This window comes from Peromyscus leucopus, chromosome 12, assembly GCF_004664715.2.
Source record: "Peromyscus leucopus breed LL Stock chromosome 12, UCI_PerLeu_2.1, whole genome shotgun sequence".
NCBI lineage: Eukaryota > Metazoa > Chordata > Mammalia > Rodentia > Cricetidae > Peromyscus > Peromyscus leucopus.
In genome coordinates this window covers 75,088,630-75,105,575 of record NC_051073.1, presented here as the reverse complement: position 1 = coordinate 75,105,575, position 16,946 = coordinate 75,088,630, and the positions used below count along the sequence as shown (strand labels likewise).

At 38.1% G+C, this 16,946-nt stretch overlaps 1 protein-coding gene and 1 gene segment (V, D, J or C); one reads left to right on the top strand and one right to left on the bottom strand.

The window, feature by feature from the left end:
• The window catches only part of LOC114687105 (immunoglobulin lambda-1 light chain-like), an 826,243-nt gene that overhangs the window by 142,480 nt on the left and 666,817 nt on the right, over positions 1-16,946 (top strand). The window contains exons 1-2 of one of the 4 annotated variants that reach the window (XM_037209854.1): positions 212-319; positions 426-729. The exons of the other annotated variants lie outside the window; for them this stretch is intronic. Coding sequence (XP_037065749.1) covers positions 274-319; positions 426-729 — 350 coding nt within the window. The 5' untranslated portion in view covers positions 212-273. Of the gene's footprint in view, positions 1-211; positions 320-425; positions 730-16,946 lie in introns of those variants that run through there. 4 annotated transcript variants of the gene reach the window in all.
• Positions 1-16,946, bottom strand: part of LOC119088814 — a 622,476-nt gene that overhangs the window by 227,607 nt on the left and 377,923 nt on the right.

Genomic DNA, 16,946 nt, shown 5'->3' with positions numbered 1-16,946 from the left:
ACCATAGGAGGAAGCAGTCACCGTGTATGAAATAAAACAAAGAATTGTGAAGAATCAACAAAAGCAAGTGAATGAATTAGGCCACAGCCTGGCAAAGGACTCCATTCTAGTAATATAAGCTCTGCACTAACCCTCCTTGGGGAGCCCCAAGGATGGAATAAATTTGCATAAACACCACACTCTGCCCCACAGACTAGAGAGGCAATAAGAGAAGCCTGCAGGGCCTCAGATGTGCTGTAATTTCAGAACACAGAGTTCTGAGACATCTTCATCATGGCCTGGGCACCTCTCCTTCTTCATCTTCTCTCTCTCTATGCAGGTGAACTCTCAGCCCTTTCCCCAGGCTCACAGGAGACCCTTAACTCAGAGGGAAATTCCAAGGATGAGTCTTTTACTTTGACATCTCTACCCTCTCTTTCTTACAGGTTCTGTGGCCTCCTACGAGCTGACCCAACCACCTTCAGCATCAGTCACTGCAGGAGAGATTGTCAAAATCACTTGCTCTGGGGAACAATTGCCAAAAAAATATGCTCACTGGTTTCAACAAAAGCCAGACCAGACCATTTTGCGACTGATATACAAAGATAGTGAGCGACCATCAGGGATCCCTGACCGATTCTCTGGGTCCAGTTCAGGGACAACAGCCACCTTGACCATCAGTGGAGCCCTGTCTGAGGATGAGGCTGACTATTACTGTTTGTCATCATATGGTGAGAATAATAGTGAATTGTTCCACAGTGATTTAGGCAGATGGGGAAGTGACTCACAAACCCTTTCTCTGATATTGCATTATCTTCCTGTAGCCACAGGAGGACCAGAGGAAACCGGGTGCACTTGCATTCCTTCATTGTTCTCTCTTCTTGAGTATGGAAGCAGTATGACTGTTCTCTTAAGCTCTTGGCGCTGTGACTTCCTTGCTACGATGGGCTATTCCCTGAAAGTAGAAGCTGAAACAAACACTTTGTCCTGCCAGTTGTTTTAGTCAGGTATCAGAGCAACAGGAAAAGAACCTAAGAGGCACAGTTTCTGAATGACATATTTTAGTTCTCCCGTATTCGACCATAGATACCTCTTTTTCATTGAGTCTTCTAAGTTTTATCCCCTTTTTTGCCAGTCAGATACTTCAAAATGCAAAAGGTGACTAACTGCAGGCCCATTGTGGTGCTTAAATGGCCATGGAATGTGTTTCGGGGACACAATGGGTATATGGAATATCTTCACTGTAAGTGAGGTATCTGTAAGTCCATAGGCAATAGCTTTGATAGAAACATTTAAAATAAGGAAGCCAGATGCCACCTAAGTTAAATCTATGGCAATGAGTGTTCAGTTGTAACCCATGTTCACCACTGCACAAACTGGAAAATCCCATCTGCCCTATTTGCTCCAACCCTGACCACACTGAGAATACGCTGAACAAAGGAATGGCACCAAAAGCCACATTCCACTTTTCTGGCAGCCAATGCAACCCGTCATTCAGACATGGCCAGTCCACCTAAGTGTCCACCTAGAGGTATAGCTTTTGACCATTATGGGGCACAAGTCCCAGCTCCTGGCTGGCACATCATCACCCCTTGCCTAAAGTTTATAAAACCTCCCTGCCTTACCCTGGGCATGTGACTTCCCTGGCCATGGTTTTTTTGAACCTGTGAACCTACCGAGGAACAATGCCCAATAAACCTGCATTTATCTATTTTTAATCTGGTCTGATCTGTCCATTTGAATTGGCAGAAACAAAACAAAGAGAAAAACAACTAGCCAGTCATAAAAAAGAGTCCATCAGCCAACAACCCATAGAGAATAGCATGCTAATGACAGGACCACAGGTCTGGATTCTGACACTGAGCTGAAGTTACGGCCAATTCAAATAATGATCAGAAATCATGTTGGTGTCTCCTTGAATACTCATCTCTGCCAGCAGAGACACTTTGTTCATGAGCTCATTTGGCAATAAAACTTGTGACTTGGTGAGGAAGATCCCTGAAGCCCACAGAATGAGTAATAAGTCAACTTGAGAACTTTTATTTCTGAAATCACCACTTGATAATGATTACACAGAATATATATGTATATATACATATATAAATATACATAGTCATTAAATACAAATAGACACTGATTTGATAAGTGTCTTTTTGAATCTTGAGAGAAAACCTATAAAAGCAACCAACAGTGTGCCCTAGGGAGGGCTTAGCAGGTTAAAGTGCTTTATACCACATCTGACAACCTGAGTTCAATCTTTGGAATCCACATGGTTGATGGAGTGAACCTACTCCCATAAACTGTCCTCTGATGCTCACTTGCACACCATGACACTTGTTTATGTGTGTGGCACATGTGTGAGTGTGTATGTGTGTGTGTGTGAGTGTGTGTGTGTGTGTGTGTGTGTGTGTGTGTGTGTGTGTGTGTGAATTAGGGTAACTTGGTATAGGAAGACTGTTTCTACCCATAGGATTTATGTGTGAACTAAAAGAAAGATGGTGGTACAAGAAGGATGGAGACACTGGGTTTGAAGTGCCTCAGATCATTAGGATCACTAATCTTCAGCTCTTCTGTCTCATCCTAGAAATGTAGTGTCCACTTTATAATGGCAACTACATGGCTGTCCTGATCCTATAACATATTTCTAGATGCATGGTCATCTGGTGTCCTATATACTACTTATTGGGACCCAAGAATGCATCAGAAGCTAATTTTTAAAAGGTGTATGACTCTGCTGTGAATTGTGTGATTTATACTGAGATTCATTTTGAGGATGAGTTTGACCTTAGGTTTATTCGCTTGTCATCACTTCATTTATTACTGGAGACTCCACTCAGCTTGATTTTTCCACACAGCAGGTTGAGTGACCATTGTATAGTAGTTTCCTCCAAGACAGAAACAATTCCTCCAGATACTCAAAATAGCTCCAAAAAGTCCCTGAAAGTGATCAGATTCACTAGGCTCCTCCCTCCCATAGTAAGCAATAAAGACTGCTGATAGTCACTCTGAGACAAACCAAGCCAGAAAGAAGACTTTGAGATCAGACCAGCTGCTTGGAAGAAGCAGAAACCAACTGCTCTGTGAGAGGAACAGAATGGAGCTAAGTCCCTGTGCTGATGGTTCATACTGTCCATTGTCAGCCTTCATTCTGTTCTAAAGGATTCCACACAAGGGAAGGTCAATGTCAGTATCTCCTGACTGGTCAGTTAAGAATCACTTCTACCTTCCTGGACACATTGCACATGTGAAGGGTAATATGTATACAAATTCATCATTAAATGCATGCAAATGATATATAAGTAACATTAACTGCCTGAACAGCTGTACTTAGAAATACATAATGTAATAAATGAATAGAAAGAAACTGGAAAATGTTTTAATCATGTTATAATCTGAAAAGTATATTAAAAATATAAGCTCAACCGCATTCCATCAAAGTTATAAAAGTATCAATAGTTTATGTTATTTGTAAGGTGTAATAACTATGACTTCGTAGTCCTATGCGGCAGAGATTATTAAGACTCAGAATTTATCATCTGTACAAAACTGGGTCTAGGACTCTTTCAGTGTTTAACATTGACACAGTTTATGCCACAAAGTCTCTACTCTGCCTACTTAGTTTGAGAGCACCAGTGACAAAAGGATGGGCATGGATCAGTCCAATAACATGTCATCTACATGGCAAACATTGTACTTGTAATGATCTTACCTTTACATGGTAAAGTGTTATTGTTATAGAAGTGTATACTCTGGGTGAAAAAGTTTTAGATCTAAGTAGTGAAGCTGAGACTGGGGGCCATTCCTATTCAAACCACCACACCCAGAGGTATTATAGCCAGGTAATAGAATAGTTGTTTTCTAGCTTTTTTTTTTTTGCTGTTGAAAAGTCCAGACTACTTCACAAAGTGACCACATTTGTTTTTACACTCCCACAAACACTACAGAAGAGTTGCCCTTCCATCACATCTACACCAGCATTTGCTGTCATTTGAATTCTTGATGTTGGCCCTTCTGACTGGAGTTACATGGAAATTCAAATTAACTATACTCTGCATTTTGCTGATGGCTAAAGATTTTGACTAGTTCCCTAGATGCTTACTAGCCATTTTATTTTTTCTTTGAACCACCCTCTGTTCAATTCTGCACTAGCTTTTTAAATTGGGTAGTTTATTTTTTTGATATTTAGTTTCTGAGTACATTTTATATTCTAGATGCAAATCCTCTGTCAGATGTACAGAAGGCAAATGTTTTATCTCATTCTGTGGGTTGCTTCTTCATTAGGTTGACAGTTGCATTTGCTGTTCTGAAGGTTTTTAGTTCTGCTATAAAGAAAAGGAAATGAAATTTTTAGATGAAAAAATCAGAGTAGAATAATACACTCAGGCATAGAAAGAAATCACCACATGTTGTTGCTTTTGTGTAGACTCTTGCTTTGAATCTTTTTCTCTGTTTGTTTAATTAGGAATTATGTGGGAAACAAGATACTAGAAAGGACCATTGTTTGGGGAAGGAGAATGCCATAAGAGAGAGAAGTTGGAAGAATATAGACAAAATGAAAATAGAGAGGAAAAATCCTGGAGTGGAAAATTTAAGCTTGGAAGGTACTGAGTGATTGAACAGGAAAGAGCAAACAGGCACAGTTAACTATAGTGAGACGTGACATGTATAAAAAAGAAAGGGGATGAAGTTGAAAGAGTGTATTCTGGGAGATGGGTGGCCATGTTGAAAGAGAAGATATATTTTCATGTAGGTGTGACATTTTCAAGAAGGGCAAGATTCCTAGTAGAACGTTTAGGGTCTTTTATGTATAAAATCATACCATCTGCAAATAGGGCTACTTTGAATTCTCCCCTTTCTATTTGCAACCTTCTATTTGACTTTCAGTATTCTTAGTGTTTAAGATAAGTCTTCAAGTTCTATTTTAAGTAGGCATGAAGAGAGTTGAAATCTGGTGTTTTCTCTTATTTTAGTGAAAATTCCTCAGTTTATGACCATTTTGGTTGATGCAACTATGGACTTGCTGTTCATTGCCTTTATTATATTGAGGTATGACCCTTGTATTCCTAATGTCTCCAGAACCTTTATCATGCATGGATATAGAATTGTGTCAAAGATCATTTCTTCAACTAATTAGATGATCATGTGGTTTTTTTCTTTCATTCTAATTATGTGATGGATGACATTTATGGATTAACTTATGTTGAACCATTCCTGCATCTCTGGAATGAAGCACCCCTCAATCTCCCATATATGTTTGTTCAATCAGAAACCCAAGTCTGATGCCTCCAGGTGGCTAAATATGACCCCTCTTTAACCTTTGTTCTACATCTGTCATATGCTGTGGATATCGTTCTATATAAATAAAGCACTGATTGGCCAGTGACCAGACAGGTAGTATAAGTGGGACAAGTAGAGAGGAGAATTGAGGAAGGAGGAAGGAAGGAGGAGACTGCCTGGAGCCGCTGCCAGGACAAGGAAGATGTAAAGTGCCAGTAAGCCACAAACCATGTGGCAAAGTAAAGATTAATAGAAATGGGCTAAATATAATAGTAAGAGGTAAACAATGATAGGCCTGAGCTAATGGCCAAGCAGTTTAAATAATATAAGAGTCTGTGTGTTTATTTTATAAGTGGGCTTTGGGACTGGTGAGACTTGGTGGCAGGAGCTGGAGAGAAATTCTCAAGCAACAGTCATAGTTTCCTAATTGTCTGTTTCAAATTACATAGACCTAGCCTGACTCTGTGGGTTAACCTAAAAGACCCCCATTTGGGAAACCACAGACCACTGCATTTCTTCAGGTGTAAGTTCAAATATACCCTTAATATATACTAGACAATGGTCATTGTTGACCCAAATTTAAAACTTAGGGTTCTGGAGAGATGACTCAGAGGTTAGGAGCACTGACTGCACTTCCAGAGGTCCTGAGTTCAGTTCCCAGCAACCACATGGTGGCTCACAACCACCTGTAATGAGATCTGGTGCCCTCTTCTGGCCTGCAGTCATACATGCTGTATACATAAATAAATCTTTTTAAAAAAATAGAAAAGAAAAGAAAACTTATGATATTAATTTATAAACTGATAGAGATAACTTCATAAGATAAAATGGATTTCATGCCCTTCCTCTCATATAACTCCAAGCTCATCTGAACCTTTCTCATCCAGCAACTCAGCTCCTGCTTACAACAGTGCCTAGATCCCAAAATTAAATAATTTTTATCCCCCTTCTCAAAGAACCCACTGGCCTGTAGGAAGTGAGCAAGAAAGTCAAGATGAGATCTTAACCTACCTAGGATAGACTGTCACACAGGATTACAGAGGATCCTAATGCCTGCTTATTTGACTGGGTCTCAAAGCCTGCTTTCCCTGAATGAGATACAGTAGTTCTTCTATCTGAGGTCTGCTTTTCTTTCTGCCCCAGCTAGTAGCCTGGACACTCTTTTGTAATTTTATAGTTTTTTTGTCTGATGGCCTCTGGGTTATAGTACTTACATTACTTGCAACTTTATTTCTTTCCTTTCCTTTTCTTTCCTTTCCCTCCCTTTTACTTTCTTTCTTTTTTTTTTTTTGAGACAGAGTTTCACTATGTAACTCTGGCTGTCCTAGTCACAAGTAGATAGATAAGTCTGATCTCAATCTCACAGAGACCCACCTGCCTCTGCCTCCCAAGTACTAAGTTAAAAATCATGCACCAATATTCTAGGCTCAACTTGAGGTCTTTATAAGAAAAAAAAACTTAAGTTTTTCAGATTGACTCCTACACACACACACACACACACACACACACACACACACACACACACACACTAACTGTGTATGCATATGTAAATCACTGGATTCAGTCTTTCGGTGATCCAAATATCTTGCAAATGGATAATATAGGAAAAATTTTGCATGCTGTTTTGCTTGATTGAAAAGTTGGCTCTGGAGATGAGATGTGGAGTGTCCATTGAGGACCCAGGCATGTTTTCCTGAAAGTTTCCTTTAAAGCCCCTGTCCTGACTCTGTGACAGGGAGAAGGAGAGTCATCCCAGGAAGAATGCACTGTGCACTTGTGAACAGCTAAGAGATAAAGAATATTGAAAAAAATTACTCAAGTTTATCTCATGATAGTTAAAATGTTTTAATGAAAATAAATTTGTCCATACAAATGAAAATGGCTAAATGTAATTAAAGATGTCTCGTTCACTTAAAAACACTTCACTCACTTCTTGGTTCTTCTTTAAAGAACATGTTCCCCATTTAGGTCACTGATATCTTTGAAACTCTTGCTGAAATGCAAACTTTCTTTTTCTCAGAATCTTTGAGACCATGGGGGATGTGGTTTAAAAACCTCTAAAATACTAACACTAGCTTACAACTTATAACAAAAGAGGGTGGGGGGCACATCTTTAATCCCAGCATGTGGGAAGCAGAGGCAGATGAATTTCTGAGTTTAAGGCCAGCCTGGGCCACAGAGCAAGTTCCAGTACAACCAGGGAGGAATAAACAGAGAAACATTAGAAAGAAATATTAATTTGATGATTAAGGTTTGTAAAATCCTAAGGTTACAGTGGTCTATTCATGATAACAGAAATTGACTCAAAGAAACAGAAGTTATTCAGAGTATCCAAGCAGTGTCTTTGCAGGTCAATTCTATAAAAATTCGTCACTAGGATTCCATTTTTCTTTTAAACAGTTAATCAGGTATGATTTTAACTGACTTTTATTTATTTGTTTGTTTGTTTGTTTGTACAGAATTCAGGTGCTGAATGCTTATGTAGGAGTCTGAGGTAACAAACAACTGATTACAGCTACTTTATCCCTCTATGGAACTACAATACATGGGCCAGCCAGTTTTACAAATGCATTTAACCTTGTATTAACTTTATATTTAAACTTATATTAAGTTATCCTGATCTTGAAGTATTTTTTCCTCATTAACTTTGTGTCTTAACATTCCCCTCAAGGTTGTGCAGTTATTACATGCTTACTTATATTCTGGGTCTTTGCCATGATTTAGAGTCTCTTGTAGGCCCTCTGATGGACCCTCTTCTTGGATACTCTCCCTGCTGCTCTTTGTACATAGCCCATTATGTCATTTGGACACACTTAAGTGAGATAAGAGTCTCCAAATCCCTGAAAGTAGTTCAAATGACTTCTGAAAGGGATACAATTGGGTCATAGACCACTCAACCCTGCTGAAGTCCAGGCTCTCATCTCTTTTTGCTTCCTGTTCCTTTAAGCTACCTCAAAAATCAAACAACCTTCATCCAAGTATACCTCAAATAACATAATTATGTACCCGAGGAACTCAGAAAACTAAGAACAAACCAAACCCCAATCAGTCAATGGGAAAAGAGAAGGAAAATCAGGACTGAAATGAATGAGAAAAATACTCAGTAAAACAACCAAGGAAATAAAGAGTTGAGTCTTTGAGAAACACAAGATAGAAAATAATCTTAGTCAAATTAATCAAAGTAGGGAGAAGAGCCAATGTTCCTTCAGATATCAACGAGAATATTACAACACATACATCAATTAAATTCAGAAAAACATTATTATTGTAGCTTTTTTGACACAGGGTTTCTCTGAACAGATCAAGCCATCCTAAAACTCATTTTTTTTTTAGACTAGGCTGACCACAAACTCATTGAAATCTGTCTGTCTCTGCCTCCCCAGTGCTAGGATTAAGGATGTGAGCCACTACCACATGTGAATCAGAAAAAATATTTTAACTTAAACATATTTATTTTAATTGTATGTGCATGATAATTTTATCTGCATATGTAAAACAAACATATATGTGTGTGCCTGGTGTTTGTGGGAGATGAAAGAAGGTATCAAATCCTCTGGAACTAGAGTAACATGTGATCAACAGCAGTCATGAAATTTTTGGTAACCTAAAATGAGTCTTTTTGCTAGAGCACCAAGTGCTCTTAAATGCTGAGACATCTGTCAATGTCAAACTTCATGAACTTTTAAGATCTTTAAATCTCTATCGCACTAGACTAGAAAATCTAAAAGAAGTGGATACAATTCTAGATGCACATAACATATCAAAATGAAATCAAGATGAATTAAATAATATAAGCAGATCCATAACCAATAATGAGAATCTCCCAACTAAAAATGCCCAGGTCCAGATGGATTTACTAAAAGAAAAAAAAAAATCAACCAGAACCTCAAAGTGTGAGTTCTACCACCAATAGTGTTCAGTAATTCCATGAAATCAAAGAGGAAGTAAGGTTCTCTGAGGTATCATGTAGTGGGTAGCCATCCCAGCTTTGATCTGGAAGTTCCAACCCCCATTGAAGATTAGGTAACCGTCATGCCTACAAGGCAGGAACAAGAGAGGACTCTGAAGACCCGAGATCCGGATGTGCCCATTCTCTTGGTTCCTGGACCCTGGACGCTGGAGGTAGACTGAGCAGAGTTCTCCAGAGAACACTGCTGGACTGTACTACACCTTTCCCAGACCCTGTAAACTATCTCTTCACTTGTGAGTTACCCCACAAAATAAACCTCCCTTTTAACTACATGGAGTGGCCTTAATAATTTCACCAATATCGGGTGCTCACATGGGGCAATTTCCATAGGCCGGGGTGGCTCCCACCCTCAGCTTCCTCCCTAGCTGGCAGGCACTTGAAGCTGTAGGGTACCACCTACAGAGATCCATAAAACCAGGAAAAACCTACACAGTTTCATTCCTGAAAAGGAGCTAATCCAGTCTCAGTTCCAAGGCAAGTTTAGCCCCCAGACTAGTGAAACCACTGTGAGTGAGGTGCTCCTCCTCCTTGAACATTGGTTCCCTGCCCTAGCCTGAGGCTTCCACAGTTTCACTTAGTTAAAATAGACACTGTCCCCAGGGGCACCCTACAGAAGCACAGAAAGGGCTTGGAGCCAGGCCTGCTGGCAGACCTATTGTCTGTAGAGGCAAAGAGAGGCTTAGAGTGGCCTGGAACTCTCCACACCCTGACTCCAGGGAGTCACCAGAAGAACTGCCTACACCCTGTGCTCACTTTGCAGCCAGCCAAGATATTCAACAGGACCTGCTTTAGAGCTATACCAATACCTTCTGATGGCTGAAAAGTGCTACTACACCCCCCAAACCACAGAAAGGTAAGATAGGTAAACCAGCATCTTATTTCAAGTCAAAGTACTTGATAATTTTACACCTTAAAACTGAAAACAAATTTTGAGTAATTCTTGTAATATGGCTGACAACATTATCTTATAAGAATTTAAAAACCTTTTTGCCTGTATGATGAATGACACTTTCCGGGAAATATATGACCTTCCTAAGGCATATCTGGCTTGTATGATTTTGGCATTCATCATAATAATTAACACAGTGTTCAAACACTGGTTTAATAATAAGAACAAAGATGAGTTATTATTGGGACTGATACAGGCTTTAAAAGATAGCAATGAAGGCTTACAGAAAAAGATTCGCTCTCTGGAATCTGCTAACCAGGATTTACAGGCTTTCAAAGAGAGTAATAAAGGATTACAGAAAAAGATTCTTTCTCTGGAATCAGTTAATCAGGATTTACAGGCTTTAAAAGATAGCAATGAAGGCTTACAGAAAAAGATTCTCTTTCTGGAATCTGCTAACCAGAATTTTACAGGCTTTCAAAGATAGCAGTGAAAGCTTACAGAAAAAGATTGTCTCTCTGGAACCTGCTAACCAGGATTTATAGGCTTTAAAAGATAGCAATGGGGTACTGGAGAGATGGTTTTACAAAGGCTGAACACAGCTATAACAAAAGCTATGTCAGATAAAGAATTAAGAAAAGTATTATCTGAGTCCTTGGCGTTTGACAATGCTAATGCAGAATGCAAAAAAATACGTACACCATTAAAAGTCAGATCAGCTCCTTTGGAAGAATGGATTCAGTATACTAGGGTGTTCAGTCTCTTAACTACAGTAATGAGGCTTGGATAGGAGATACAAATCCCAGAGGTGGAAGAAGGCCCCGTGGTACCAAATGTTTTAAATGTAGTACACCAGGTCATATAAGTAAAAACTGTACATGAGGTGCTCCTAGAGGTAATACTACTTCTAGAAATAGTCCAAACAGGAGACCCCAACCTCCTGGATTATGTAGATGTGGCAAAGGCCCACATTGGACTAGTGAGTGCAGATCAAAAATAGATATATGAGGCAACCCTTTACTGGTGGGAAATGACTCAGGGGGCCTCTTGCAGGCCCCCAAATCAAACGTGATACAAACATTTCCAGCCACTGTGGAAGAAATTCCTCTCCAGGACAACTGAATAAACCAATGCCTACGTAAAAACCGATACTGCAATGAATGATAAAACAGCTCTGAGAGATGAATCACAATTTCCAAAGAATACAATAAAACAAATATTTTGGCAGACTTCCATTAATGAACAACGACTAAAGCTTAGAATTCAAATTAATGGCCTGATTCTGGAGGGCCTGGTAGACACAGGTACGGATGTGACTATAATTACACCAAAATCATGGTATCCAAATTGGCCTCTTCAAGAGGTAGATGTCCAACTTCTAGGGATTGGAACCATATCTCAGATAAAACAGAGTTAGTGATGGATTTAATACATAGGGCCAGAATGACAGAGAGGAAGGCTGAAGCCATATGTACCAAATGGAGCAGTAAATCATTGAGGCTGAGATCTGTTATCATAATGGAATACCCAGATTAAAATTCCTACACTCTCAGTAAAGGAATACATATCAACACATGTTTCTAGGAATAATATCATGATATGGTATAAAAAACAGTCACCAACCATTCCAGCTATACACACACAGAGCACAACTGCTGTTGAACTCTCAGAAGTACCAACTGCTTTACCTTTAAAATGGCTAACTAATAAGCCTGTCTGTGTTGAACAATGGCCTTTGACAAAAGAGAAGCTTCAAGCTTTAGAACAGCTGGTTCAAGAACAGTTAAATGCTCAACACATTGAAGAATCTACCAACCCTTGGAATTCTCCTGTACTTGCTATTAAAACAAAGTCTAGTAATTGGAGAATGCTGACAGATCTGAGAGCTATTAATAAAATAATTCAGCCTCTGGGCTCCCTACAGACTGGGATGCCCTTGCCCTCTCTGCTACCCAAAAAAATGGCTTATAATAGTTATTGACTTAAAAGACTGTTTCTTTACCATACTCTTACAAGAAAATGATAGAGAAAAATTTGTCTTCACAGTACCTAATTATAACAATTCCCAGTCAGTCAAGAGATATCAATGGAAGGTTCTCCCACAGGGAATGTTAAACAACCCTACCTTGTGTCAATACTTTTTGCAAAAACCATTGGAGATAATTCGTGTAAAGTTTCCACAATCCATAATTTATCACTATATGGATGATATCCTATTAGCTGATCCAATGTTAGACACATTAGAAAGCATGTTTGCAGAAGCAAAAAAAGTTTTGCCTTGCTGGGGACTGTAAATTGCTCCTGAAAAAATACAAAGGGGATTCTATTAAGTACTTAGGATATAAGATAGAGCTACAAAAATTAGACCCCAAAAGTTACAACTAAGGAGATATCGACTGAAGACTCTTAAGGATTTTTAAAAGTTGTTAGGAAGCATTTCCAACTTACTGGGTATCATGGGAATACCCAAAGATGGACGACAGAATTTGGCTAATACTCTAGAAGAGGACAAAGAATTAAATAGTCCAAGAGAATTATCAGTTAAAACTGAGAAGAAATTGGCTCTAGTAGAAAAGACAATTCAAGAAGAACATGTGGATCATGTGGATCCAGAGCTTAAATAGATTCTTGTCATATTCCCCTCCAGACATTCCCCCACAGGTATTTGATGCAGAGGGAAGATATTATATTGGAATGGATATCCCTACCATGTAAACCAAATAAGAAATTAAAGACTTATATAGAAAAGATCTCTGATTTGATTCAAAAAGGTAAATTAAGACTTCGCCAGTTGACAGGAATGGACCCAGTAGAAATTGTAGTACCTTTAACTAATAAGGAAATTTCCTCACTATGGAAAGATAATGAATACTGGCAGTAAATTTTTGGGAGAGATTAATAACCATTATCCCAAAACTAAGGGAATAGAATTCATAAAGAAGACTGAATGGGTCCTTCCTCACATTGTACGACAAAAGCCAATTTCTGGAGTCCTCACATTTTATACTGATGCAAATAAATTAGGGAATGCAGGATATAAATCAGTAGACTTAAGTAAAGTGGTATAAAGTCCATACAACTCTATACAAAAGGCAGAACTGTATGCCATTCTTATGGTACTGATGGACTTCACAGAACCCCTCAATATAAACACTGACTCTCAATATGCAGAGAGAGTTGTTTTGCGTATTGAAACTGCTGAATTTATTCTTGATAATACAGAATTAACTTCATTATTCATACAACTGCAGGAAATCATCAGAAAAAGGGAACATCCTACATATATATATTTATATATATATATATATATATATATATATATATCACATATCAAATCCCATACAGGTTTTCCAGGACCTCTAGCACAAGGTAATGAAGAGATTGATCAGTTACTAATAGGTAATGGGCTAGGAGCCTCAGAAAGAAACACATCCATCTGCCAAATTTCACTTCTTTGTATACATGTAAATAGCAAAGGTTTGAAGAAGGATTTTTCCATCACTTGACAACAAGCTAAGGATATTGTGGAAAAAAATGTCCTACTTGTTCCTTCTATAACCAAACTCCATTACCTGCAGGGAGCAATCCAAAAGGTATACAAAGAAATGAAATTTGGCAGATGGATGTGTTTCATTTTGTAGAATTTGGAAGATTAAAGTATGTAGACCATACCATTGACACCTATTCAAGATTTCAGTGGGTAACTCTTATGAGTTCTGGAAAGGCTGATTCTGTGATTATACACCTATTAGAAGTTATGGCCATCATGGGAATACCTGTACAAATTAAGACAGACAATGTCCCAGCATATGTCTCCAATAAAATGAGACAGTTCTTTGCTTATTACAATATAAAGCATGTTACAGGTATACCACACAATCCCACAGGCCAAGCAGTCATAGAAAGATCCAATCAAACTTTAAAGGATATGCTAAATAAACAGTAACAGGAGACAATGACTCCTAGAAATAGATTGCATAGTGCTTTATTAACCCTCAATTTTCTCAATGCTGATGAGAAAGGAACAACAGCTGTGGAGAGATGTTGGACAACAGACAAAACTCCTGAACTAACTAACTAATTAAACTAACCAGTTTATTTCAAAGATGTGTTGACCTCAGAATGGAAAGCTGGATATGTCCTACATTGGGGAAGGGGTTTTGCTTTTGTTTCTGCAGGAGAAGAAAAGCTATGGATACCAACAAAATTAATAAAAATTCGATTCGAACAGGAGAAACCCCTTGATGATGAGAAGTAAAAGCTTACCCACCAATGTGACATCTATACAAGTTGTAAGAAAAAATTAACAATCAAAGGTTGGGGTAGGGTTCTGTTTTTGTCTTTCCAGGATAATAGAGATACCCATCTTTCAGAAATTATAAGGCCTTGGATATCTAGATGTTTACAGCATAAAGAAAGAATCTATTGGTACCAATCTACACTGGGTAAACTCTTACTTTCTAACATCTATATCTCTATCAATCTAGAAAAGTGGTTCCAATTCAATTATAAACCAAGCTGGCTTTGGAAATGGAATTGACTCAATCCTTCTCTAAACCCAAGCTTATTGCTAAAAGAAAAGGTTGAGAGATTCTTCAGTCCCATATCAGAAGAACCCTCTGGTGTGGGACAGAAGGAAGCCAATAAAAAGGGACCATTGTCTTCAAGATTTTAATTCTCTCCATGCTTACACTTGATTTCTCGGAATCCTGTCTTACATGTCATGTCATCTTTAAATCCAAACTTTCCATTTTGATAAAAAATAAGTATTTCCAATAGCAATCTCTGAAGTCTCCAGAAGAAAGATGGGGCCCCAACAACAACTCTACCCAATCCAGAATGATGCCATGGTAATCATCATCATATTACACTTCTTTCCAGAATTTCAGACAATCTTATCCATTACTCTGAGACTTTCTGCGGAATCTATAGTTAGTCTAACTGATATTTAACTATCTGAGCTTTCTTATAGTACCCAACAGAGATACCATCACCCCTTAAACAGCAGGAAGCAATTCTAAGAAAATGATGCCCCTTCCCCCTAAGGTTTCATATTTCTCAGGGTTATAGATGATGGTTATAGGGTTGGGGGTGGAAGAAAATATTAGACTCAGTATTCTGCTTAAGAAAATGAAAAGTGTCTCAAAAAGGGGGGGATAAGAAGAAATGGAATGGAGCCAGGCGGTGGTGGTGCACGCCTTTAATCCTAGCACTTGGGAGGCACAGGCAGGTGGATCTCTGTGAGTTCGATGCCAGCCTGGTCTACAAAGTGAGTTCCAGGAAAGGCGCAAAGCTACACAGAGAAACCCTGTCTCAAAAAACCAAAAAAAAAAAAAAAAAAAAGAATTGGAATGGATAGATATAAGATGTTATGGTAGATTATTGTATATAATAGTCAACAAATTTAGTAAAATAGCAGCCTTAGATAATTTGCACTGTTATGGATTCTTATATGTTAATACAAATGTAAACTATTTTTATATATATTTTATATTCCTGTTTAAGATAATTTGTATATTGATACAAATACAGAACTACATTTGTTATAATGTACATATATTTCTACTCTTATTTAAAATATTTATATATGGATACAAATATAAGTATATTTGTATATGGATCCAAATATAAATTTATATATGTTCTACTTCTGTTTAGGATATTCTGTATATTAATATATATTTAAGATTATTGCCTCATTGCATATCACACTATACATTCTTACCTCTGTTATAAATATCTTGTGTATTGTCACAATTTTGAAGTCATCGTCCTTTACCATACATTTGCTTATAGACTGTTTACCTTGTTTACATGAAACCTTAGTCCTTAGGATATTTTGGTAGGTTAGACTTATAGATTTATAGTCACCTATGCTTGTCATCTCTATAGTTACGTTAGTTAGGTTATCCAGATTTACAGATACATAGGTCAGATGGACAGGTAATATTCAAACACTTCATAGACCTAGAGAATATGGCATTTAAATAACTTAGAATGCTGTTGACATGAGACACAATTGCCCCTGGCAGCACCAATTTGATCCCGAGAGACCATTGGGCTTCTAAGACATTTCCATTTGGAAGTTTGTCTTCTTGGCACAAAATGGCCTACTGGGCAAAGAATTGCCCTTGCCTCAACTGCTGACAATACGAGTGCTGTCCTTCTGGACAACTGGGACACAAGGAAAAGTGACTTCTGAACTCTGTCAAGACAGTGTAAGATGGTCTTTCAGAATTCCTGCTTCTGAAAATGGTCTGTCAGATACTCTAGGCCTGTAGCCAATTTCAATGCACCAACAATGCTGAGAAACATTAGGTGACTGTCCAGGCTACCAGCTGTCTCTGTCTTCTCATGCAAGTTTCCTGAAAGTTGCTTGCATCCATCTTCCATTTCTCAGGTACCATTATATTCCTTCTCAGGTCTTTGAAGGGATTGAAGACTAGCAGTTATAGTTACAAATTAGTATATATATATATATATATATATATATATATATATATATATATATATACATATATATATATATAATATCTTTGATAGAACATATTAAGTATTAGATTCAGGTTCTTTAGGATAGGACATCTTTTGGAATGATCTTTGCAACATGCCATTTACCTAAGCTCTAAACTTCTCTGGATTTTAGTATGTGTTTCTTGCTTGATATTGTTCACATTGGATGTAGTTCCATCTTATCTAGGTCATTATCCCTCATTACTCCTGGACAATATTTGATTACCATTCCCTTTTATATAGTCTTGTATTAGGTTAGAATCTTCTTATTTAGACAAAAGGGGGAGATGTTGTGGGTAGCCATCCCAGCTTTGATGG